The sequence below is a fragment of the Raphanus sativus genome, chromosome 7, assembly GCF_000801105.2.
Source record: "Raphanus sativus cultivar WK10039 chromosome 7, ASM80110v3, whole genome shotgun sequence".
Classification (NCBI taxonomy): Eukaryota; Viridiplantae; Streptophyta; class Magnoliopsida; order Brassicales; family Brassicaceae; genus Raphanus; species Raphanus sativus.
In genome coordinates this window covers 23,011,057-23,020,054 of record NC_079517.1, presented here as the reverse complement: position 1 = coordinate 23,020,054, position 8,998 = coordinate 23,011,057, and the positions used below count along the sequence as shown (strand labels likewise).

The 8,998-nt window shown below is 46.7% G+C and overlaps 1 protein-coding gene across 1 annotated transcript; it reads left to right on the top strand.

Moving 5' to 3' along the window:
• Positions 1-2,119: 2,119 nt before the first annotated feature.
• Positions 2,120-3,262, top strand: LOC130498101 (uncharacterized). The gene has a single exon (XM_056991458.1). The coding sequence runs from the start codon at positions 2,120-2,122 to the stop codon at positions 3,260-3,262; it is 1,143 nt and encodes a 380-aa protein (XP_056847438.1).
• Positions 3,263-8,998: the final 5,736 nt, after the last annotated feature.

Sequence of the window (8,998 nt, the reverse complement as noted above, 5' to 3'; positions counted from 1 at the left end):
ATGGAATTGTCCGTTTGGTTTACGATAAAACCGCGGAAACTTAACCTTATCGGAAAAATCGTAAAAACGTCTCAAATAAAAAATACGGCCCAAAGGGGTCCTAAACTTGATTCGAGGCCCACTTACGATTTCTTAAAAACCCATAAACCTTATGACGGTTTATGCTTGGAGGATAAGCATCAGTTTCCGCGAAAAAAATGGAAACTTTCCGCAGATAATCATGAAGATCGGAAAAATGGAATATTCCCATTTTTTCGACTATGACGGCCTAAGGGAAAAAGGGGGAAACGTAAACCGACCTTGGAGGGAGTATATAAGGCGAGAGGCATAGAGGCATCACTTTTTCGAGAGCAACTTAGCACTTGGAGCATTTTAGGCAACTTTCCGTTTTTGTTTTCGAGCTGCGACTCAATTAGGTTTAGCCACCTTCGGGTATTAGAACTAGGGATCTCGCCGACAGCTCTTGTAGCCAAAGCACGTTACCTTGTTGTTGTTACGCTTATACGCAGATTCGGAATAAAACCCTCTTTTTACGATTTTTATTTTATTTGCTCGTTATTGTCGTGTTCTGATTGCTTGACGTGTGGTTTCGCAGAAATCAGGTACCTTCTGGGAAATTAGGGTTTTCTCTAGATTCCTTATCTATACGAAATATTGACAGTACGGATCAATCTTACTCACGACCAGCTCACGCTGAACCATACATGACTAACGATGATTCAGTGAACTTGCAAACTCCTCTAAAGGGAGCACCCAAGGACGCCTTGAACACTCCCGCAGCGGATGTTTCTGCGGCCGATGCACCTGCTAACGCCGCGTCGCTCGACGAGTTCAAAAAGCTGCTTTCCGCCTACGAAAAGAGGTCGGGAGAGCAGGATAAACTCGTGGGAACGCTGACCAAACAGGTTCAAACCTTAACGGCAAGGTCCCGCGCAGTTCTCCCTCGCGGAGCCACGAAACTCTGCGGAAGAAGGCTCGAGTTCGCAACCCCACACGATAGGCCTGGAACTTCGCAGGAACGTCCTTCCGGACAAAACCCTAGCGAAACATCCCCTGTCGCGAAAGACAACTCGGAAAAACTTCCGACGTCCGAAAAGGACACACAGGAGGATGAAGTCGAGCGTATCGACTTGGAGCCCAGCGATGACTCCGACGAAGACGCCGACGTCCATCCAAGAAGAACCCGCAGCCGTTCAGCTCGGGAAAGTTCTCCGTTCGACAAACCCATGACGGAAGAAGAGGAAAACCTCTATTGGGTCGAACAGGAGGAACATCCCGAAAGGCAGACCGAGATTACTCGCCGCGAACGCCGACAAGCTCGGAAAACCGCTGGAGAGGATCCCGATATACGCGATCTCCGCGATTACATCACCAAGACTGCCGCGGAAGTAAGGGCCGTGAAATCACAGATCCACCACGCCACGAGCGATGCCCCAGAAATCGACAGGCTGCTCGAGGTGGCTCGTAAAACGCCCTTCACCGCGCGAATCTCTGAGACTAAGGTGTCTAATCCGGGAAAGCTCAAGATACCGATGTATAACGGTACTACCGATCCAAAGGCGCATCTCCAGGTGTTCCATATCACTATGGGAAGAGCCAGGCTTAGAGAAAGCGAGAAAGACGCTGGTTACTGTCGCCTGTTCGTCGAAAATCTCGAAGGTGCGGCGCTCGAATGGTTCTCCCGGTTGAAGCAAAACTCCATCGGAAGCTTTCGCCAACTCGCATCAGAATTCCTCCTCAAGTACTCTATGTTCATCGATAGAGAAACTTCCGATGTCGATCTCTGGAGCTTAACCCAGGAAGAGGGCGAGATCCTCCGAGAGTTTATAAGCCGTTTCAAACTGATCATGGCGAAGGTCAGCGGAATCAGCGACAAAGTCGCCATCGATGCGCTTAGGAAGGCGCTCTGGTACAAGTCGAAGTTCAGAAAGTGGATAACGCTCGAAAAACCTCGGATTACATAATGATCGAAGAGGAGACGAAAGTCCTGTCGCAAAAACATAAGCCGACAAGGAACTCTTCGAAAGACGTAGATCCGAAATCAAAGAAGAAAACCTCTCGTAACGACAAGTACGTCCATCACGAGGGGGAAGAACTCCAAGGCGCGCACAACTACACGATGAATCCGGAGCAGGGCAGGACTTCGGGAAATACGTGGAACCGTAACCAGAGTTACGACAAAAACGTATACTGCGAGTTCAATCAGACCGAAGGTCACTCCACGGCTAACTGCAAAGTCGTAGGGGCAAGGCTGGCCGCGAAGCTGCTTGCTGGAGAACTTTCTGGAGTAACCAGCGTCAAGGATCTAATCCTCGAATCCGACCGTCCGCCAAAAAGCAACAAGAATCCTCCCGCGGAAACTTCGTCGCCGAGAAATCAGACGGGAGATAAGCGCGAGAGAAGACCGGACGATAGGGGAAACGATAACTCCCGAAGGAGGGTCAACATGATCATAGGAGGATCCCAATACTGCAAGGACTCGGTCTCGGCCATCAAGGCCTACCAACGGAAAGCCGAGTCGACTGCAAAGTATACTCCACGGTCGCCTCCTCGAGACGAACGGAACACCTCGATCACGTTCACTAAAGAAGAGGCCTGCGGAATCGATCAGCCTCACTGCGACCCCTTGGTCGTCGATCTCGTGATAAGAGATCTCGAAGTCGAAAAGATACTCATCGACACCGGAAATACGGTAAACTTAATCTTCCGCGATACCTTAAGAAGGATGGGCGTCGACTTCGGAGAAGTCACCCCGGTACCAAAACTGCTCACGGGTTTCTCCGGAAAAACGTCCATGACCCTGGGATCGATTCAGCTACCTGTCATAGCAAAAAACGTTACCAAGATAGTTGACTTCGCGGTGGTAGATAGCCCGGCTATTTACAAAGCGATCATGGGAACTCCATGGCTAAACGCCATGAAGGCCGTTCCCTCGACTTATCACTTGGGCGTCAAATTCCTAATCAGGACTGGAATCGCCAAAATCTGGGGTTGTCAAAAACAGTCGCGACTCTGTTTCCTAGCGGAGCATAAGTTGAGGCAGATCACGACGACCTCCACTGTTAAACGCAAGCGAACTCAGCCTTCCGCCGAGGATGCCCTGACAAAGGGCACAGAGACATCTCCCGCGGAAGCAGATACGGAGATCGGAACCATCCCCAACTCCGAAGACAACGTAACAACTCAGCGGGAAGAGGAAAATCCTGAGGTGAACGTCAACCCCGTAACTAAAGCGGTCGACGAAAAACCAACCGACGAGTAAACACACTCGCGGCATAAACAGAACTACGAGATGGCTTGATCCTCGAAAGAGGTACGTAGGCAGCCCGTCAAAATCCGGCGAGTTCAGCTATCCCCCTCGCCAAAAGGGGGGGGGGGAGAGGGTGCGTATACTCGTATACTCCCGCAAAAAAAAAAAACCGCATTTGTATTCGAAATTTTCGAAACTTTTTCAATAAAATTCACTTTCTCAATCTGACGATTCCTAACACATAAACACTCCGAAAAACGAATCCTCAAGAAAACGCGAGACGTCACAATTTTTACTGAAGATATTTAGTTCGTATCATCCGTCAAAATAGTCCATCAGCGACTTTAAACATTTTATCAAAATAGTCCGTCCGCGACTTTAAAAACAAAAACAAACCCGTCGATTGGCCCCGACGGGCAAATACAGAAACATTTCACTTAAACAAATTCGTAGTCAGATCTTTTCGCAAGATCCTCTTACATCCGACCAGGATACCATAGCGCGCTATACAAGAAAATCGAAATTTCGTCCAGCACTTCGCAAAGGAAGTAGCTCGATTCATACCTAGACAAATCATATAAGGCGATAACACTTCGCGGATTTTAAAACGGTACGAATCAGGTCAAAATCACAAACAGGCAAAACGAAAGCCGATCAGTCATCGCATAGCCTTGAAGCTGAGAGTAGACCTAGGTCTTGCCCTAAGCCCAATCTTGCTGGCACTTAACATCTCAAGGACATAGTATCAAATACGAGATCCCAAAATATGTCTCATATCGCTTATACCTAAAACACTCACTAAAAAGTAGCATACAGACCAAGCGACAAATTAAGAGTTAGAATACGAAATGACTACTCGCATTCTGCCCTCTACACTTGGCGAAAGTTTAAATCAGATCATAAAATGCAAATCACCGAAAATTTACTTCATATTTATATAAAAGCCGCACGAAGGCGGCAGGGATTCGAAGCCTTAAAAGGCCAGTCCCAAAATACATAGAATTACGCAACCTACTACGGTCGCGGCATAAACATATAAAATGGCCACACTTGGCCACGGAAATACAAAGATAAGGGAAGAACATTTTCCCGATAAATTCAGTAGAGGATAAAGTCGTCCGACGACGAAGTTCGGAACTTCGTCGGATAAGTTACCTCATCATCACCTCCCTCCGCTTCTGTCGCGACCTCCACCGTGTCAGGAGAAACTGGGATCGGCTCCCAGAGTCCCCAAATCCTTTCCTCGATAGGGGGAACAAGCGACTCAGCGTGAACATTGTCCTTCATGCCACCCTGCATAAGGCTCAACTCCTCTTTGTAAACATAATCCCTTTGCTGAGTCCTCGTCAGAGCTCCAACCGATCCGCGACACTCGCGAAAATCGCCCACCGCAGCATCGGCTGCCCGGAGATTGTAATACTCCTCCTGAAATCGCGTCGCCCAATTCTGCATCTCGGCGGCCATCTTCCGCTTGGCCTGCCTCCTCTCTCGGCGAATCGCTCTAGCATGGTCGGCCTCCGCCCTTAAATTCCGTTCTAAGGTCTCCTCCTGGAGTCGCGCCAAATCATTCGCATTCTTCTCCGCTTTGAAGCGCCAAATCCTCGATTCTCTCTGGCTATCCACCAACGCCGAGCCAAGATTGTTCATCGCCTGCAAAATTCGAGAAACAAAATTTTTATTTTTTCACGAAGATAAAAAAATCCGATCGAATAATAAGGAAAATACGAGAAGAAGAAAAGACTGACCCCGTTAACCTCGCGAGAAGTCTCAGCCAATACTTCAGGCCTCTCCGTTTCTTCCACAAAGGTATACGGATTAGGATGATCAGGAAGACCAGAAAAAAAGTCGTCAAAATTGGGCATTGGCGCATCACTCGAACCACTCCCATCGCCAAAGCCAAGAGACGGATCCCATCCCGGAAGTGGAAAATCATCGGCAGGAAAGTCATGATCCTCGACCTCAATGTCTTTATCTTTTCGCGGCACCTCAGGCGATCTCTCGACTGGAACACGCTCTGGGAGATGTTCGACAGGAGCAAAATCGATCTCACCTTCCGCCTCGAAGTCGGAGTGGACCATTCGGATCGCCTTCCGCACCCTCTGTCGGGTAAAACTGGTCCACCAATGATCACCGCTCCTAAGCGCGTCTCTCACCTCCATAATGTCCGTAGGCCAGGGATGGACCACGCTGATGTACGGAAGGGGATTTGGAACCGTCCGGAACATCGGAATAAACTCCTCCGCGACAGACGCAGCGTTAAGCCAGACGTAGAAGAAGAATTGTCTCCAATTGTTAAAATTGGAAACAGTTCTCCTTACTACAAGCATTATGGTACGAGGAGTCAATCGCCAGGAGGCGGACTCCTTGTTGTATTGCAGCCTCAGAAGTGCCTTAAAGTGGTCGGTAGTGAGGGATAGGCCGCGCTCGTAACTCAGAATCACGAGACCGATAAGGATCTCAAAACTCGTAGGGCACAGCTGGTTTAACGAAACCTGAAAACGGTCCAGTACGCGGACAATAATCTGAGGAATCGGAAACCAAATACGGCAACGCGTCAGAACGGCCTCGTAACACGTAAAGTAGCCTTCTGGAGGATGGTCGGCGCTTTCTCCGACCTTAAGAATCCAGAACTCAACCGCGTCCGGGACTCCGGCAAATTTCCGAAGCGTCTCGAGAAAAAGATCGGTGGTCTTACTCGGTAGGTGGGCTACCCCTCTCCGAGATCGGCATATCGGAAACTTTTCTTCTCCGGGACGTTTGATACGATCACTGCTTGCTTTCCAATACGCATCGCATTCCGCCGCATTCGGAGGAAATTCGAACTCGGCTTTCGGGACGAGGAGCTCTTCATACTGATTGCAATCAGGAGAAGAAGTCACGGGAGTCTTCTTCTTAGAAGACTTCTTTCCGCTTCTAAACAACTTTGACATTTTGGTGAAGGATTTTCTTTCTAAATTTTTCTTTTCTTGAGAGGATTCTTCAAAGAAAGTCTTATGAAAGATGGGTGAGTAAAAATGAAAGAGTTACCCACTCTTTTATAAGCTTCAGGATTTACTATTCAAGTTCGGACTTTTGGATACCAACTTGGCCTAAAAAATCGCCTAAACTCGCCAAACAATACGACAAAATCTCGTCAACCCACGATTCTACCGCACTGGGGGGCTAACTGTTGGGGTCGAAATCGGACAGGGCAAAGTTGGCATCCAAAATTTCCGTTTAAAATGATTTACTTAAGAACTTTTTTACGGTTTTTCGGAAAGGAAAAACCTGTACGAAAAATTTACGGAAAAATCTTGTTTTAAGACAACGATTCTTTAAAACGACGATTTCCTAATCAACGATTTAAGAAATCAACGATTTCTTAAAAAACAACGATTTCTTAATCAACGACTTAAGAAATCAACGATTTCTTAATCAACGACTTGAGAAATCAACGATTTAAGAAAGTAACGATTTCTTAAAATCAAACGGAACTTTGTTATCAAAGGACCAAACCTCCGCAAACAAGCATCCTAAGAGAATCGTAGCTTTGCGATAGGTTCAAACACTTGGATAACGGACCTCAGACCAAGGCATAAACCCGATCGCGATGTCAATCGGGTCACGGACAAGAGCTCGGTTGCAATAGCGAACGGATCACGACACCACGCTCGGTCCATATAGCGACCGAGCTACGATTACAGCTCGGTCGCTATAGCGACCGAGCTCTGAACATAGCTCGGTCGCTATAGCCACCGAGCCGCGAGCAAGGCTCGGTCGCTATAGCGACCGAGCTCCGAACAGAGCTTGGTCGCTATAGCAATTGAGCGTTCGTGCATCGATCATTCTCCGAAACGTCCAAAGTCATCCGAAACGACGATACGACGCAAAACTATGCATTCTCGACTATCCGTATAGCCGTTCTCTGCAACTCACAACTTTCCGTTTCTTGATCTCTCGATCAAATGGAATCGTCCGTTTGGTTTACGATAAAACCGCGGAAACTTAACCTTATTGGAAAAATCGTAAAAACGTCTCAAATCAAAAATACGGCCCAAAGGGGTCCTAAACTTGATTCGAGGCCCACTTACGATTTCTTATAAACCCATAAACCTTATGATGGTTTATGCTTGGAGGATAAGCATCAGTTTCCGCGAAAAAATGGAAACTTTCCGCAGATAATCATGAAGATCGGAAAAAATGGAATATTCCCATTTTTTCGACTATGACGGCTTAAAAGCAAAAGGGGGAAGCGTAAACCGACCTTAGAGGGAGTATATAAGGAGTTCAAGGCGAGAGGCATAGAGGCATCACTTTTTCGAGAGCAACTTAGCACTTAGAGCATTTTAGGCAACTTTCCGTTTTTGTTTTCGAGCTGCGACTCAATTAGGTTTAGCCACCTTCGGGTATTAGAACTAGGGATCTCGCCGACAGCTCTCGTAGCCGAAGCACGTTACCTTGTTTTTGTTACGCTTATACGCAGGTTCGGAATAAAACCCTTCTTGCTCTCTTTTTACGATTTTTATTTTATTTGCTCGTTATTGTCGTGTTCTGAACGCTTGACGTGTGGTTTCTCAGAAATCCAGGACCTTCTGGGAAATTAGGGTTTTCTCTAGTTTCCTTATCTATACGAAATATTGACGGTGCGAATTTCGGTTCCCACACGAGGGACCTCCCACTGCAAGGTAAGACTGGAACAGCCCATTTCGAAGAACACTCTTAACTATCTATCTTGCCACCTTATTTGGCCCACGTGATTCCGAATCAAATGTTACCACTTCAAATTCAAAAGAAACTGCAGCTATTTGCCGGAGTAGATAGCGGTATCGAGGCCAACATGAAGGGTTTTTGATTGCTTCCACTAACCTCTGAGATTCTGTACATATACTGAATTCTTCTAATCGCAGGTCTCTCAGACTATGAGATACCCGGAGAAAACAGTTCATATTCGCTGATAACTTATCTGGTGATGGAACAAAAGCATATCTTGCGTGCATACCAACAACTCCCATGTGATCCCTTGTGATCCATGGTCCTCCCGTAAGGTATATATTATTCCTCCAATTGCATAAAAATTGTACTTCACAAGGCCCGATAATGATGTGTCCACTTCTCTGACACTCCAAGATCATTAGACACCGGATTCAACTGATTTCCACTATATCTAACGCATGCCATAAGGTTGTTTCTTCTAGTGTTTTTTTAGACAACGATAGAGGAAGATTCTTGTACTTCCGCATAAAGTAAGCTATTTATGTTCTTCCAAATCGTCCATAGCATCCAGTGGAGCGCTCACGTTCGTGTCTGATCTATGGCTTCCTCCTTTATTAGTCGTAGGCATTCACTCAAAAGTTCTGGGAGTGTAACATTATGAATGGCCTGATCTGGTTCAAGATTAAAATCACTCCAAATTCCATGTGCCTTTGTGCAATGAAACAAGACATGCTCAATCTTCTCGATCCCTTAATTGCACAACTTACGCGTAAGCTCCACAGGCATGCCATAAGTCATAAGACGTTCTGCCACCGCCAGAGCTCCTGATGCTGCACGTCGCAAAAACGTAGAATCTTTGGGAGTGTAGGAATTCTCCAAATTTTTTTCTTTAGCTCAATCACATCCTGATCCTACACCACTCAGCTAGCTTCGCTAAGAACCAGGAGCTGCTTTTAACTGAGTAGTCTCTAGCCTTGTTGAAAACCCAAATTTCTCTATCTTCAACGTTACGAATAATGATCTACTTGATACATTGAACATCATTTGGTGAGAATA

Bases quoted from the DNA above. Each gene is read 5' to 3' on its own strand.
- LOC130498101 (XM_056991458.1), top strand. From the start codon at position 2,120: ATGAATCCGGAGCAGGGCAGGACTTCGGGAAATACGTGGAACCGTAAC.